At 40.7% G+C, this 18,180-nt stretch overlaps 1 protein-coding gene across 1 annotated transcript in view; it reads left to right on the top strand.

The window, feature by feature from the left end:
- The window catches only part of tsc1b (TSC complex subunit 1b), an 82,839-nt gene extending 67,057 nt beyond the window's left edge, over positions 1–15,782 (top strand). The window contains exons 19-22 of the mRNA XM_072915360.1: positions 4,313–4,435; positions 4,515–4,717; positions 10,880–11,053; positions 14,688–15,782. Coding sequence (XP_072771461.1) covers positions 4,313–4,435; positions 4,515–4,717; positions 10,880–11,053; positions 14,688–15,318 — 1,131 coding nt within the window. The 3' untranslated portion in view covers positions 15,319–15,782. The remainder of the gene's footprint in view (positions 1–4,312; positions 4,436–4,514; positions 4,718–10,879; positions 11,054–14,687) is intronic.
- Positions 15,783–18,180: the final 2,398 nt, after the last annotated feature.

Raw genomic sequence — 18,180 nt, 5'->3', positions numbered from 1 at the left:
AGCGTTGTTGTATGCTGGGAGTTAGAATGTGGTTATGAGCACGTTGTGAGTAAACGTTGAGAACTCAGTTAACACGCCTCGTCTGCATTATTTATAATTAGACAGACAACACACTTAATAGGAGCCATTTTGGGGTCTTTACATAAACACACAAATGGAAATGAAACGTCACATATCCCAGCATGCACCGCGCGCTTCTTCTACGGGGAAAAAAGATGGCGGCTGTTTACCGAAGTTGCGAGACCGAAACTTTATGAAAATGAATCTTAATATTTATCCATATATAAAGCGCACCGGGTTATAAGGCGCACTGTCAGCTTTTGAGAAAATTTGTGGTTTTTAGGTGCGCCTTATAGTGCGGAAAATACGGTAATCCGTGTGCGGATGGAGAGATTGCGTCTTTTCATGAACCGGATCCCTGACGCTTAGTAGGAGCCATTTTGTGGTCTTTACAGATGTAAACACACAAAGGAAATGAAACGTACGGTATATCCGCGCGCTTTTTCTTCTTCTACGCGGGCGGGTGGTTGCTTACAGTAGAAGAAGAAGCGCTTCCTGTTCTATGGGGGCGGGTGCTTACCTTGGCGGTTGCTTGCGTAGAAGAAGAAGCGCTTCCTGTTCTACCGGGAAAAAAGATGGCGGCTGTTTACCGAAGTTGCGAGATCGAAACTTTATGAAAATGAATCTTAATATTTATCCATATATAAAGCGCACCGGGTTAAAAGCCGCACTGTCAGCTTTTGAGTAAATTTGTGGTTTTTAGGTGCGGCTAATAGTGCGGAAAATACGGTATATGTGTTAAACATGGGGCAGCACGGTGGAAGAGGGGTTAGTGCATCTGCCTCACAATACGAAGGTCCTGAGTAGTCTTGGGTTCAATCCCAGGCTCGGGATCTTTCTGTGTGGAGTTTGCATGTTCTCCCCGTGACTGCGTGGGTTCCCTCCGGGTACTCCGGCTTCCTCCCACTTCCAAAGACATGCACCTGGGGATAAGTTGATTGGCAACACTAAATTGGCCCTAGTGTGTGAATGTGAGTGTGAATGTTGTCTGTCTATCTGTGTTGGCCCTGCGATGAGATGGCGACTTGTCCAGGGTGTACACCGCCTTCCGCCCGATTGTAGCTGAGATAGGCTCCAGCGACCCCAAAAGGGAATAAGCGGTAGAAAATGGATGGATGGATGGATGTGTTAAACATGCTTGTATCATCTTTAAACACCTTTAAGTTGTTAACAATATTAACTATATGTGTTAAACATGCTTGTGTTATCTTTAAACACCTTTAAGTTGTTAACAATATTAACTATATGTATTAAACATTCTTGTATTATCATTAAACACCTTTAATTTTTTAACAATATTAACTGTTAAACATGCTTGTATTATCATTAAACACCTTTAACTTGTTAACAATATTAACTATATGTGTTAAACATGCTTGCATTATCTTTAAACACCTTTAACTTGTTAACAATATTAACTATATGTATTAAACATTCTTGTATTATCATTAAACACCTTTAATTCTTTAACAATATTAACTGTGTTAAACATGCTTGTATTATCATTAAACACCTTTAACTTGTTAACAATATTAACTATATGTATTAAACATACTTGTATTATCATTAAACACCTTTAACTTGTTAACAATATTAACTATATGTGTTAAACATGCTTGCATTATCTTTAAACACCTTTAACTTGTTAACAATATTAACTATATGTATTAAACATACTTGTATTATCATTAAACACCTTTAATTTTTTATTAACTATATGTGTTAAACATGCTTGCATTGTCATTAAACACCTTTAACTTGTTAACAAAAACATACATTTCATAAATAAGTAAATATAAATGATATATATGAATGAGGTAGATCCCCACGACTTGATCAATTGAAAAGTAGCTCCCCTGCAGAAAAAGTGTGAGCACCTCTGAGATAGTGTTTTGCTGTAAGTGTGGGTAACGTTAGAACCCCCATAGGTCAGTTTATTTTGTTTATCTGAACAATTGTTAAGGAAGACATCCCAGGAAATAACCAAACAGTGTTGCCAACTTGGTGACTTTCTAAGGCTGAATCCGAATTCTCCGTCTTCCCTATTCTTCTTAACCCTCCCACTTGGCGTTAGCTTCTAGTACAGGCCTGCGCAATTATTTTGACTCACGGGGCCACATTTAGAGAAAAAAGTGTGTCTGGGGGCCGGTATATCTATCTATCTACAGTTGTGGTCAAAAGTGTACATACTAGGGATGTCCCGATCCGATATTTGGATCGGATCGGCCGCCGATTTTTGCCAAAAAATGCGTATCAACAAGGCATGGGAAAATGCCGATCCAGATCCAGTTTAAAAAAAAAACTCCGGTCCGTGTTTTCCAACGCACCGATTTAAATAATACATTCCACTTTTCTGCTGCTCCGTAATTTCCGTTCCGCATTTTCCAGCACACCTTCAACACATCCACAGGTCTGTGGAATCTCACGCAGTTGCTTTTAGCTGCTGGCATTACACGACAGGCTCTTCTCACTTTTTCCTTTGTCTCCCTCTCACAGACAGCGAGCACACCTTCTTACACACGTCACATACTGTCACGTCATACGTCACATACTGTCACGTCATACATAACATACGTATACGTCCTCCCCGAGCAGAGAGGTAGCAGCATGGCTAACGTTAGCTGTGATGCTAGCGCAGCCGCTAAGGTGCGCGCCTGCTCAAATGTCCTCTGCGCACGGCAAATCTATGCCACGCACAAAATCAAATAAAAAAAAAAATAAGCGCATAACAATTTTCGACACACGGACACAACAGAGAAAACAGTTTTCGTCATCATTGTTCAAATATTGTAACGTCTGTCGAGACGCTTATCTCCATTCGGTGCCACACGTCCACACCATCAAAATGCTGAGGCAAAAATGTCCAGATCAACACCGTCTAAAAAAATTAGTGATCTATTTAGTTGTGATTTCCTTCTCTGCATGAAAGTTTAAAAGTAGCATATATTAATGCAGTATGAAGAAGAATGTTTTAATGTAGACATGCAAGCCTTGAAAGAAAATTTTGAAAATCAAGACTGCATTTCTTGCAAATGGGTGCATTTCTACCCTATATTTTAACTTTAGATGTATTCTCATATCAAACTCTTTTGGCTGTCTTTTTGACACTTACATCCGGCGCCCCCCTCCACACCCCGGATTATAAATAATGTAAACAATTCAATGTGATTATCTTGTGTGATGACTGTATTATGATGATAGTATATATCTGATAGTATATATCTGTATCATGAATCAATTTAAGTGGACCCCGACTTAAACAAGTTGAAAAACTTATTCGGGTGTTACCATTTAGTGGTCAATTGTACGGAATATGTACTTCACTGTGCAACCTACTAATAAAAGTCTCAATCAATCAATCAAAACACATAGAATCATCATACTGATGGGATTATATGCATCAAGTGTTCATTCAAGGCTAAGGCAAAATATCGAGATATATATTGTGTATCGCAATATGACCTTAAAATATCGCAAAATTAAAAAAAGGCCATATCGCCCAGCCCTTGTTTCAATTATGCCATTTCTGTTTGTCATGTATAATTTTGTCTACTTTGTGTTTATCCTTGAATAAACAGGTCAGTTTCTTGTTACCAACCATTGTGTATTATTCAAACACCCCTAATTCAGCTGGCTAGTTGTTATCAAGAGTACTAAAACCCTTTTCAACATGATTCTGACAACTAAGTAGGCTAAATAACTTTAAACTTTAATACATGCCCGGATAGGCCAGTATCGGTATCGGTCGGTATCGGATCGGAAGTGCAAAAACCTGGATCGGGACATCCCTACCCTCCACTAGCTCGCGATTGACGTCATGGGCACCCCTGATCTACACCATCAACTCTTAGCTCACTATTTTCAATATTCAGATCTAACACATAGACTGCACGCCTTCATGAGACTGGGGGAGGTCAGAAAGATACATTTACAATTCTGTTGTGAGTAGTTTTCAGACATATTCGCGAGGGTTTTCTTTAGCGTCTAACAGGGACAATAAGTATTTCCGTTCCTCTGGTGCAGGGGGAGTTTTACCTTTTCAAATACAAAGTCATGGATTGCATTGGGATGCAGCCCTTCAGGCACTTCAATTGACTTGTAATATATTGCATGTATAGCCCAGTTGCACCAAGCAAAATAAGAAAAAAGAAGGCAGTCTCGTAATAAGCATCCTTATATTTACTACACATGCCCAAATTTACAGCCTCATGACTACAACCTGCCATCTTTGTTTATCTTGCGTATCCTTCAGCTGAGCAACAGTGAATGCACCCAGCAGCAGATGAGCTTCCTCAACAAGCAGCTACTGCTCCTCGGGGAGGCACATAAGCTGTCCATGCAGGAGCTGCAGCACGTAGGCGGAGACAACACCAAGGTGCGGTGGCAGCATGACTTTAAAGTAGATGAATTGCAGTAGGGAACAATTCTATGATGTCCTGTTCCACCTCCCGCAGAAGCCCACCACCCAAGGGACCCAAATGCTGCAAGCCTCTTACAGAAAAGAAATGGAGTCCCTGAGACAGAGCCTGCTGGTTCAGGGCCAGAAACTTGAGGCGGCGCATCAGAGGGCCGCTGAACTGGAGACGCTCCTCTCCAAGAAGGAGCACCTCATCGCGGAACAGAAGAAGTTTCTGGAGGATGTAAAATGCCAAGCAAAGTAAGTGTCCGTGAATTCCAGGACATAGTGAATTTGCAAACAGCTAAAATGATGCACAAAGCAAACTATAATCTGCTACCCGGGAATATACAACAAAATGTCATTTAAAACGTGTGTATGCACGTACAACACTTAAGACCTTCAGTATATCAGTATGTGGAATTAAATGATGGAATGGATTAAGCAAACAAATTAAACAAGAACAACAACAACATGAGCGCAACATGGGGCATCCTAAATAGCATCATTAAAAATGGTGCTAAGAAAGATTACCCCCAGTACTTTCTAGATGGAAATACAAAAAATGACAATATGAACCAAATAGCTGAACGTTTCAATGATTATTTTGTTAATATCTGAAAAAATCTGGATCAAAGAATTCCAAATGCAGATGATGGGTCAGTTGAGGCCTTGAGTGAGCTCATAGACAGAAATCCCAATTCCATGTTTCTTAAAAGCGTAACAAAAGAAGAAATAATCAAAATTGTAAAAAATTGGAAATCCAAGACCTCAACCGACTGATGGAATAGATATGGTAACGATAAAAAAGGTTATACAAGACATTTCAGAACCCTCTGATATATATCACCAATGTATCATTTTTAACCGGTAAATTCCCTGATATAATGAAAATTGCAAAAGTCGTACCAATTTATAAGAATGGAGACGTACACCAGTTTACTAACTACAGACCAGTTTCATTACTTCCACAATTCTCCAAAATCATGGAAAAATTATTCCATAGTCGATTAGATTTATTTATTAACAAAAGTGGGACGCTTGTGGGGAACCAATATGGATTCCGAGCAAATATCTCAACATCAATAGCATTAACCAAAATAACAGAGGAAATTACCAATGCAATAGATGGTAAAGAATGTGCGGCCGCAGTATTCATGGACTTAACAAAAGCATTTGACACAATTAATCATGATATTTTAATATGAAAATTAGAACGATATGGCATCACAGGTTTGGTATTGAAATGGGTAAGAAGTTATTTAACCAACAGGAAGCAATATGTGAAGATGGGTGAAAATATGTCAACACGGCTAGATATATCCTGTGGTGTACCCCAGGGGTCAATACTGGGACCAAGATTGTTCAATCTTTATATAAACGACATTTGTAAGGTTACGAAGGACTTAAAGTTGGTTTTATTTGCGGACGACACAACTGCTTTCTGTTCAGGAGAGAGCACACAGAAGATAATACAAATAATAACAGAAGAAATGAACAAATTAAAAAGATGGTTTGACAAAAACAGACTATCTTTGAATCTCAGTAAAACTAAAATAATGCTATTTGGTAATAGTAGAAAAGAGCATCATACACAAATACAAATAGACGGAGTAGACATAGAAAGGGTAAAAGAAACTAGATTTTTGGGAGTATTAATAGATGATCAAATGAACTGGAAATCTCATATACAAAACATACAACATAAGGTGGCAAAAAAACATTTCAATAATGAATAAAGCAAAATATGTCCTGGGCCAAAAATCACTACATATTCTCTACTGCTCGCTAGTGTTACCATATCTGAGTTATTGTGCAGAAATATGGGGAAATAACTGCAAATGTGCGCTACATTCGCTAACCGTGTTACAAAAAAGATCAATTAGACTGACACATAATGTTGGATATAGAGAACATACAAACACTTTATTTATTAAGTCAAAAATATTAAAGTTCGGTGATTTGGTAAAATTGCAAACAGCTAAAATGATGTACAAAGCAAACTATAACCTGCTACCAAAAAATGTACAACAATTCTTCTCAACTAAAGAGGAGAAATATAACCTTAGAGGAAAAAAATAATTTAAAACATTTATATGCACGTACAACACTTAGAACTTTTAGCATATCAGTATGTGGAATTAAATGATGGAATGGATTAAGTAAAGAAGTTAAAAATTGTACTGATATGATCCAGTTTAAGAGGTTGTTCAAAATAATAGTGCTTACAGAGCACAAAGAAGAAGAATTATGAGAAATACTTTCAACCTTATTGAAAATAAGATATTCTTCATCTCAGTATGTTAATAATGACTGAATTAATTAATTACATATTACAAAACTGTTGTATACTAATTCATAGATGTTATTTTATTATATAAAAAGGTCAGTATTTATTAAACAGTTATTAAGCAGTGGCACAAACATTCATGTCATTTCAAAACAAAGTGCAAGATTGTCAGAGACATTTTAAAACAAGCTATTAGTGCACTTTTGTGCATGATGTCACTAAGATGACATATCAATACAACACTAAATTAAAGTGCACTTTTTGTACAGAACGCCACTACAATAGTTTAAAACAAATAAAGTGCACTTTTGTGCATGATGTCACACAAGATATTTCAATAAGTGTCAAATAAAAATGAGCTGCATAATAGGAAATCAAATAGTGTATGTGGTAGGTTCCTGCGGACGTTATCTCCTTCTGTTGTTGACTAGTTTTTTCATACGGTGTTGATCTGGAAATGGTTGCTTGGGTATTTTGTTGGTGTGGCACCGAACGGAGATGTTGACATGTAGAGTTTCAAGCACTCTTCATTGTCTAGCGGGTGATTTTTCAAGTCATGCTACAAAGTAGCAGTGGTGCTACTTTTTGTGGCAACGCTTTTGCCGCATACTTGACATCTTCCCGCTTGAAGCCAAACCACCGCCAGACGATGGACCCTGTGCTGTTTTTCTTGGGAATTAATTCTTCCTTCATTTGTTACCAGATTCGCACCTTCTTTCTCTCGTATGACCACTCCGCTAGCATCACAGCTATTGTTACCATGCCGTTACCTCTCTGCTCGGCGAGGGCGTATGACGTTGCACGCGCGACAGTATGTGACGTACGTAAGAAGGTGCGCTTGTTTTATGTCTCTGTGAGAAGGAGAGACTAGGAAGAGTGAGAAGAGCCTGTAGTGTAATGCCCGCAGCTAAAAGCAACTGCGTGAGATCGTATACTCCAATATCACCATATAGTCATTTTCTATATCGCACAGACATACCTGCCAACTACTCCGGTTTTCCCGTAATTCGTACGGTTTTCATCAACCTATTCCGGGTTACGGTTGCAGTGATAAAAAATACGGGTTTTCATTAATTAAAAAAAAAAAAAAGGGTGAAAACTACGCGAATTGCACCTTGTGCAGACAAGATTTTTCGATCGGACACGGAGGAATTAGCGATGTAAAAGACCACGTTGGGACAAAAAAACACAAGTCTAATGCCGTTGCTAGCGATACAAGTGGAAAACTTTCAACGTTTTTCGTCGCCCAAACAGATTCTTTGGATGTGATAAATGCCGAAGTTTTATTTACGGAGGCAATAATTGAGCATGGATTTCCAATCGCACTGGCTGATCACATGGGACAGTTAAATGTTTGTAATGCAACCTTTAAAAATCATTACGCGGTGATCGCGGTCCCAAAAATAAACTTTTCTTGCATGATAATGTCCAGAAAAATTCGCTTTATATTACTATAGTCCTTTTAACGAATGAGTTTGATGGTTTATCACAAACCTTAAATGAAAGAAGTCCTTTGTTCTCCTGCACCATGCACTTTGGCCTTGCTTCGTGTTTGGTGCGCGATCCTGTCGGCTGTATTTCACAGCACGACATACTGTTAAAAGTGTTTATATTATTTATGCTTTCAAGTCCAAGTTGAAGAAATCTTGTTAAATGTTGACAGCATAACTACCAAAATACAGAAGTATGTCCTTAATATTTTTGCAGTGCTATTTCTGTTGAAAAGTTCAAATGATTACATTAGAGATGTGATGTGCCACTTTTCAAGTGTCTGATGGCTTAAATTAATTTTCATTAATTTTTCATATTTTGAATTCTTTTGAAAGGCTTACAAAAAAACTACATTTGAATTGTAATTCCATGCTATTGACAGGACTATTAATTTTAATGAAGTTAGCTTACCATGTTTACAGTATGATAATTGTGATAGAAATGTGAATTTTAGGCACAGAATATTTTTTACAATTGAACAAGGCAGTAGATTATACAAGCTTGGACAGAAAGTTAATAATGACACCAATTTTTTTTTTAATGGAATTGTTTAGTACTGTTTTACCATTTGTTTACTGTAAAAAGTGTTTATACTGTTTATACTTTCAATTAACAAATTGAAGTCTTGTGAAAGGTTGACAAGATAACTGGCATTAACTGTCAAAATAATTTCAAACTATTGAAGTTAGCTTACAGAATAAACATGCCAATCAACCCATATGATTTTTGCTGTAATATTTTTGTTTTGAAAAGTCACTGTGACTGATAGAAAAGTGATGGTTTTAGCAACATTTTAACCTGTCTGAATGCTAATAATCATTTTGCGTCGGGGGGCGAAGCCCTGAACCCTCCACCAGGACTTTGTCCTGGACCTACCGGGGCCTGCGGCCCTTGGACCCTGGCTACTAGGTTTTTCTGATTTCAAAAGTTGGCAGGTATGCACAGAGACAAACCCGCAATATATCGACTATATCGCTCTAAAATGTACTAATATGATCCACTACAAGAAACTCTTCAAGCTTAAAGTGTTTACAAAGTACAAAGAAGAAGAACCATGATAAACATTCTGAATTTATCTCATCTATCCATTCATTTTCTAGATAATCTTATTTATCTCACCATATGAAATATAACTTACTTCACTAATTATTATTTATTTATTTTTATTGCGATTACTTATGGAATATATTGTGAATAAATTGAGAACAGGAAGTCAACAAAAATTTTAGCGACTGCCATGTAAAGGAAAAGGGGTAGGATTAAATAAGCTCTGCTTCTTCCTACTCCTTTTCGATCATGTTGAATAGAGAAACTGGAAATTGTGATGCATCATGTTGTATGCATGCTAGAGATGCGCGGATAGGCAATTATTTCATCCGCAACCGCATCAGAAAGTCGTCAACCATCCGCCATCCACCCGACTTAACATTTGATCAGAACCGCACCCGCCCGTTGTTATATATCTAATATAGACGATGCAAGGCATTAGTGAGGTTATAAAGCTTTTGCCTGTTAAAGAAAGGAGACTGATCCAATGCAGCACAGACATTCGCGTGCCACGCTGTCACGACCCAGACGCACACCAGTGCGCAATCATATGGGAGCCGCGCTGAGCGCACCTCCAAGCGCGTCTCGCTGCCGGCGACGGCCGGGTATAGGCCCGACGCCCTAGCGCCATCCATTTTCAGGGCTAGTTGATTCGGCAGGTGGGTTGTTACACACTCCTTAGCGGGTTCCAACTTCCATGGCCACCGTCCTGCTGTCTATATCAACCAGGGTGAGCCCCACCCCTTTCGTGAGCGCACTGCGCGCGGAGTGATCCCTGTTACGCGCCCCCGGCAACAGGGGTGGCGGGCAGGTAAGCTGCGCGGGCGGAGCGCGCGGAGTGACCCCTGTTACGAGCCCCCGGCCACGGGGGTGGCGGGCAGGTAAGCTGCTTACCTGCTGCGCGTGACGCCGGCCGCGGCGAAGGAGGACGAGGCGGGGTGTCGGTGCGGTGGGCGCGGTGGTGACCCTGGACGTGCGTCGGGCCCTTCTCGTGGATCGCCTCAGCTACGGCTCCCGGTGGGGCCCTCTCGAGGGAAGGGGCCTCGGTCCCGGACCCCGGCGAGGCGTCCCTTCTCCGCTCCGTAAAAGTGTCCATCTCTTTTTTTGTTTTTTCTTCTGTTGTGGCATATGCTGCAGGTGCCTGCTCGTTTTTCGTATGTGGGTAACAACATTTAACTATGTATATATATTTCCCAATTGGTTTAACTGCCACCCGCCTGAATCTATTTAAAATCTAATTTTTTTTTATTTCAACCGCCCGACCCGACCCGCGGATAAAATCTAATTTTTTTTAAATTTCATCCGCCCGATCCACGGATAATCCGCGGATCGGGCGGTTGTGTCCGCAAACCGCACATCTCTAATGCATGCATGTGTGATGTATCATGTTGTATGCATGCATGTTCCAAATAAACACAAACTCAACACTATTTAAAAGCTTTATGGATATCCTCCAAATGTCTCTGCAGAATTTAACCCTCTTAATTGGTTTTGTGTACATCTCTTGTTCATATTGAACAATTCACATACTTCTTCTTACACGCTCTTTCTCCCCCCCCCCCCCTTCTCATCCACATTCCGGTTTCCCCCTCCAGGGTAGAACTTCAGGCCTCAGACAGCAGGTATCAGGCTCAGAGGAGAATAACTCAACTCCTCCAGACTGAACTCCTGCAGCTCTACAGCAAAGTAGAGACGGAGGCTCCAGCTAACCGGGCTTCTGGCTTACCACCAGGGGGCAGAGCTGAGCCGCACACAGCTACTGACTCCAGGTTTGTAGTGACTTCAATTATCAATCAATGTTTATCATTGCAAATTCGTCACTGTATCTCAGCAATCTACATCTTAACAAGTAAAGTAAGTATCGTACAAGTATCATTATCACTGTAGGACGAGGAATAGCTAAACATGCTTCACTACACACTGTAGGAGGATACAATAGCTCACTGGCGTCACAATGTAAACAAACGCCATGGGTGGATCTACACCTGACATCCACTGTAATGATACCAAGTACAAGAGCGTATCTAGTTGATACTACTATGATTACGACAGTATTTTTTTTAGCATAGTTTATAAACTCAGGAAATACGTCCCTGGACACATGAGGACTTAAGTTATGGCCAATGTATGATCCTGTAACTACTTGGTATCGGATCGATACCCAAATTTGTGGTATCATCCAAAACTAATGTAAAGTATCAAAGAAGAGAAGAATAAGTGATTATTACATTTTAACAGAAGTGTAGATAGAACATGTTGAAAGAGAAAATAAGCAGATATTAACAGTAAATGAACAAGTAGATTACCCGTATTTTCCGCACCATAAGGCGCCCTGGGTTATAAGCCGCGCCTTCAATGAACGGCATATTTCAAAACTTTGTCCACCTATAAGCCGCCCCGTGTTGTAAGCCGCATCTAACTGCGCTAAAGGAATGTCAAAAAAACAGTCAAATAGGTCAGTCAAACAGGTCAGTCAAACTTTAATAATATATTAAAACCAGCGTGATGTGGGCGCGCATGGAGTCGTATATCAACATGGACGGAGCTGCGTGAAAAAAGCCACCCGGCCTCTTCGCGTAAACTTAAACTTACCTTAACCACTCGCTCATCTTTTCTTCATCCATCCCTTCGAGTTAGCTTTTATGATGACGCCGGCTGGAAAGGTCTCTTTTGGCAAGGTCTTCCTTTTGAATATCACCATGGGTGGAAGTTTCTGGCCATTAGCATGGCAAGCTAGAACCACAGTGAAGGATGACTTCTCATTCCCTGTGGTGCGAATATTCACCGTACGTGCTCCCGTTGTATCCACGGTGCGGTTCACAGGAATATCAGTTGCTGTGAAATAGTAATCCGTGTGCGGATGGAGAGATTGCGTCTTTTCATGAACCGGATCCCTGTCGCTTAGTAGGAGCCATTTTGTGGTCTTTACAGATGTAAACACACAAAGGAAATGAAACGTACGGTAATATCCGCGCGCTACTTCTTCTTCTACGCGGGCGGGTGGTTGCTTACAGTAGAAGAAGAAGCGCTTCCTGTTCTATGGGGGCGGGTGCTTACCTTGGCGGTTGCTTGCGTAGAAGAAGAAGCGCTTCCTGTTCTACCGGGAAAAAAGATGGCGGCTGTTTACCGTAGTTACGAGACCGAAACTTTATGAAAATGAATCTTAATATTAATTCATATATAAAGCGCACCGGGTTATAAGGCGCACTGTCAGCTTTTGAGAAAATTTGTGGTTTTTAGGTGCGCCTTATAGTGCGGAAAATACGGTAATAATCCATTTTTACAGCTTGTCCTTTATAATGTGTACAAAATAATAGGTGTATAAATGACACAATATGTTACTGCATACGTCAGCAGACTAATTAGGAGTCTTTGTTTGTTTACTTACTACTAAATGGTAAATGGGTTGTACTTGTATAGCGCTTTTCTACCTTTTTTTAAGGAACTCAAAGCGCTTTGACACTATTTCCACATTCACCCATTCACACACACACATTCACACACTGATGGCGGGAGCTGCCATGCACGGCGCTAACCAGGCCCAACCAAACTACAAGACAAGTTGTCTAGTATGTTCACATATTTTATTTAAGGACTAAATTGCAATAATAAACATACAGGTAAAAGCCAGTGAATTAGAATATTTTGAAAAACTTGATTTATTTCAGTAATTGCATTCAAAAGGTGTAACTTGTACATTATATTTATTCATTGCACACAGACTGATGCATTCAAATGTTTATTTCATTTAATTTTGATGATTTGAAGTGGCAACAAATGAAAATCCAAAATTCCGTGTGTCACAAAATTAGAATATTACTTAAGGCTAATACAAAAAAGGGATTTTTAGAAATGTTGGCCAACTGAAAAGTATGAAAATGAAAAATATGAGCATGTACAATACTCAATACTTGGTTGGAGCTCCTTTTGCCTCAATTACTGCGTTAATGCGGCGTGGCATGGAGTCGATGAGTTTCTGGCACTGCTCAGGTGTTATGAGAGCCCAGGTTGCTCTGATAGTGGCCTTCAACTCTTCTGCGTTTTTGGGTCTGGCATTCTGCATCTTCCTTTTCACAATACCCCACAGATTTTCTATGGGGCTAAGGTCAGGGGAGTTGGCGGGCCAATTTAGAACAGAAATACCATGGTCCGTAAACCAGGCACGGGTAGATTTTGCGCTGTGTGCAGGCGCCAAGTCCTGTTGGAACTTGAAATCTCCATCTCCATAGAGCAGGTCAGCAGCAGGAAGCATGAAGTGCTCTAAAACTTGCTGGTAGACGGCTGCGTTGACCCAGGATCTCAGGAAACAGAGTGGACCGACACCAGCAGATGACATGGCACCCCAAACCATCACCCAACCATGCAAATTTTGCATTTCCTTTGGAAATCGAGGTCCCAGAGTCTGGAGGAAGACAGGAGAGGCACAGGATCCACGTTGCCTGAAGTCTAGTGTAAAGTTTCCACCATCAGTGATGGTTTGGGGTGCCATGTCATCTGCTGGTGTCGGTCCACTCTGTTTCCTGAGATCCAGGGTCAACGCAGCCGTCTACCAGCAAGTTTTAGAGCACTTCATGCTCCCTGCTGCTGACCTGCTCTATGGAGATGGAGATTTCAAGTTCCAACAGGACTTGGCGCCTGCACACAGCGCAAAATCTACCCGTGCCTGGTTTACGGACCATGGTATTTCTGTTCTAAATTGGCCCGCCAACTCCCCTGACCTTAGCCCCATAGAAAATCTGTGGGGTATTGTGAAAAGGAAGATGCAGAATGCCAGACCCAAAAACGCAGAAGAGTTGAAGGCCACTATCAGAGCAACCTGGGCTCTCATAACACCTGAGCAGTGCCAGAAACTCATCGACTCCATGCCACGCCGCATTAACGCAGTAATTGAGGCAAAAGGAGCTCCAACCAAGTATTGAGTATTGTACATGCTCATATTTTTCATTTTCATACTTTTCAGTTGGCCAACATTTCTAAAAATCCCTTTTTTGTATTAGCCTTAAGTAATATTCTAATTTTGTGACACACGGAATTTTGGATTTTCATTTGTTGCCACTTCAAATCATCAAAATTAAATGAAATAAACATTTGAATGCATCAGTCTGTGTGCAATGAATAAATATAATGTACAAGTTACACCTTTTGAATGCAATTACTGAAATAAATCAAGTTTTTCAAAATATTCTAATTTACTGGCTTTTACTTGTATATGAACAAAGTTTTAAAATGGGCCATTCATTGAAGGTGCGCCTTATAGTGCCGAAAATACGGTAATTGTGGCGGGTCCCCATTAGTACATAAATGTATGAGAAACCGCACAAAGTGTACATTACTGTACTTAAAAATCATGCAGTCTATTTTTTTAATAGTTTAATAGTATAAAATCCTTATTTTTTTGTGCAGGTTCCTGGTGCCTGACGGACCAAGTAAAAGTTGCACCAAGGAGGAGTCCGACGGTAGACCACCACAAGACTCTCCCTGCGGCAACGGCAGCACTTTATTAGCAGGGCAACCAAAGGCCAGCAAATCTTCCAAGAGTTCTGTCAACGGCAGCCAAGAGCTAGACCCCCCGTCCCCCCTGTCCAACACCCACCTTGCACCTCTGCCCGCCTCTGACGCGCCACCCACCGTGGGCTCCTACCCCAGCGCCAAAAGCTTCCTGGGCATGAGGGCGCGCGAGCTTTTCCGCAACAAAAGCGAGAGCCAGTGTGACGAGGAGCAGCCGCAGGTGTCGCCGCCCTCAATCGCCGGCCTCGCCCACGGCCCGAAGACCGAGCCGTGCACGGAGTCGCCCTGCCCCGTTTACGTCGGCCCGGCACCCTCCTCTACTCCCACCATCCCGTCTCAAGCCCCGACTCCTGTCACCTTTAAGGATCCTTCTGAGCCCAGGCAGCGGGCCCCCAGTCAGGAAAGCCCCCGTAGGAAGACCGGAGGAGGAGGAGGCGGAGTCTCGGCGGGGGCGGGGGCGGGGCGGCCCAGACAGCAGCAGCTAAAGATCATGGACTACAACGAAACTCATCACGAGCCCAGTTAGAGCCCAGGAAGACTGAAGATTGAGAAGACAACTCTTTGAAAGTCAGTGTTATTTGTTCCATTTCTTGGAGTGGACAACAGGATTTCACTTCTTTCTTTCCCCCCCTCCCAGACAATTATGTCTGACAAGCGGTTAGGTCCAATCTTGTTCCGTTCATACCAAGCACTGCTTTTTTTTCCTTTTTTTTTTTGCTCCTGCACAATAATGGTGAGGGTTTAAAGTGTCAAATGTGAAGTATACACCGTACAGGTGTGGCCACACCTTTATTTTCATGACTATTTACATTGTAGATTGTCACATCAACACTATGAATGGAGTCATGTACTTAACAAAAACAGGTGAAATAACTGAAAACATGTTTTGTATTCTAGTTTCTTCAAAATAGCCACACTCTTGGCATTCTCCGGATGACCTTCGAGCACACCTGTGACGTGAAAACCATGTCAGGTGACTACCTCTTGAAGCTCATGGAGAAAATGCCAAGAGTGGATGTAAACATGTGAATTTATTCGCGTTTGAGTGTTTTTTTCCCGTGTTTCTGGGCTCACTTCCTGTTTTGCGCTCTTATTTTTGTTCTACTTCCTGTCTTGTTTGCATTCTGTCGCAGTAGCTGTACTGTTCTACTAATCCTCCAAAAAGTTGAGCAGGTCTTCTTACTGAGGTGGTAAGCACTCAGAAATGGGGTAAAGCTACTGCGGCAGAATGCAAACAAAACAGGAAGTAGAACAAAAAATAAGAGCGCAAAACAGGAAGTGAGCCCAGAAACACAGGAAAAAAAACACCCAATCACGAAAAAAAAGAATGTATAGGTTGTAACAAAGTGCAAATTTGAACTAATAACACATTTTGTTACGGTATTTTCTGGACTATAGAGTGCACCGGTGTTTAAAAAAAAATGAAAAAGAAGAAATACGCATGTTTACAAACACTCTTGGCATTCTCTCAATTTGTTACAACTTGTACATTCTTTGTTTAGCGTTTGGGTGTTTTTTTTCCCTGTGTTTCTGGGCTCACTTCCTGTTTTGCGCTCTTATTTTTGTTCTACTTCCTGTTGTTTTGTTTGCATTCTGTGGCAGTAGCTTTAAATCAATTCTTCTTTCTGAGGTGGGAAGCGCTCAGAAATGGATTTAAAGCTACTGCGACAAAATGCAAACAAAACAACAGGAAGTAGAACAAAAATAAGAGCGCAAAACAGGAAGTGAGCCCAGAAACACAGGAAAAAAACACCCAAAGTGGAAACAAAGAATGTACAGGTTGTAACAAAGTGCGAATTTGAACTGATAACACATTTTGTTACAGTATTTTCCGGACTATAGAGTGCACCGGTGTTTAACTTGAGAAGAAATACACATGTTTACACACACTCTTGGCACATGGGTGTTTTTTTCCTGTGTTTCTGGGCTCACTTCCTGTTTTGAGCTCTTATTTTTGTTCTACTTCCTGTTGTTTTGTTTGCATTCTGTGGCAGTAGCTTTAAATCAATTCTTCTTTCTGAGGTGGGAAGCGCTCAGAAATGGATTTAAAGCTATTACGACAAAATGCAAACAAAACAACAGGAAGTAGAACCAAAATAAGAGCGCAAAACAGGAAGTGAACCCGGAAACACAGGAAAAAAACACCCAAATGCGAAATTAAGAATGTACAGGTTGTAACAAAGTGCGAATTTGAACTAATAACACATTTTGTTACGGTATTTTCCGGACTATAAAGTGCACCGGTGTTTAAGCTGCACCTTCCAAACTTGAGAAGTAATACATATGTTCACACATACTCTAGGTGTGGCTTAAACACCGGTGCACTCTATAGTCCGGAAAATACTGTAACAAAATGTGTTATTAGTTCAAATTCGCACTTTGTTACAACCTGTACATTCTTTGTTTCGCGTTTGGGTGTTTTTTTCCTGTGTTTCTGGGCTCACTTCCTGTTTTGCGCTCTTATTTTTGTTCTACTTCCTGTTTTTGTTTGCATTCTGTCGCAGTAGCTGTACTGTTCTACTAATACTCCAAAGAGTTGAGCAGGTCTTCTTACTGAGGTGGGAAGCACTCAGAAATGGGGTAAAGCTACTGCGACAGAATGCAAACAAAACAGGAAGTAGAACAAAAAATAAGAGCGCAAAACAGGAAGTGAGCCCAGAAACACGGGAAAAAAACACCCAAATGCGAAATTAAGAATGTACAGGTTGTAACAAAGTGCGAATTTGAACTAATAACACATTTTGTTACGGTATTTTCCGGAGTATAGAGTGCACCGGTGTTTAAAAAAAAAACCTACCAGACTTGAGAAGAAATACACACGTTTACAAACACTCTTGACATTCTCTCGATTTTTTACAACTTGTACATTCTTTGTTTTGCGTTTGGGTGTTTTTTTCCTGTGTTTCTGGGCTCGCTTCCTGTTTTGCACTCTTATTTTTGTTCTACTTCCTGTTGTTTTGTTTGCATTCTGTGGCAGTAGCTTTAAATCCTTCTTTCTGAGGTGGGAAGTGCTCAGAAATGGATTTAAAGCTACCGCGACAGAATGCAAACAAAACAGGAAGTAGAACCAAAATAAGAGCGCAAAACAGGAAGCGAACCCGGAAACACAGGAAAAAAACACCCAAACGCGAAACAAAGAATGTACAGGTTGTAACAAAGTGCGAATTTGAACTAATAACACATTTTGTTACAGTATTTTCCGGACTATAGAGTGCACCGGTGTTTAAAAAAAACGAAAAAGAAGAAATACGCATGTTTACAAACACTCTTGGCATTCTCTCGATTTGTTACAACTTGTACATTCTTTGTTTAGCGTTTGGGTGTTTTTTTTCCCTGTGTGTCTGGGCTCACTTCCTGTTTTGCGCTCTTATTTTGGTTCTACTTCCTG

The sequence above is a fragment of the Nerophis lumbriciformis genome, linkage group LG20 (genome assembly GCF_033978685.3).
Source record: "Nerophis lumbriciformis linkage group LG20, RoL_Nlum_v2.1, whole genome shotgun sequence".
NCBI lineage: Eukaryota > Metazoa > Chordata > Actinopteri > Syngnathiformes > Syngnathidae > Nerophis > Nerophis lumbriciformis.
The sequence above is the reverse complement of the archived record's forward strand: the minus strand, read 5'-3'. Positions and strand labels throughout refer to the sequence as shown.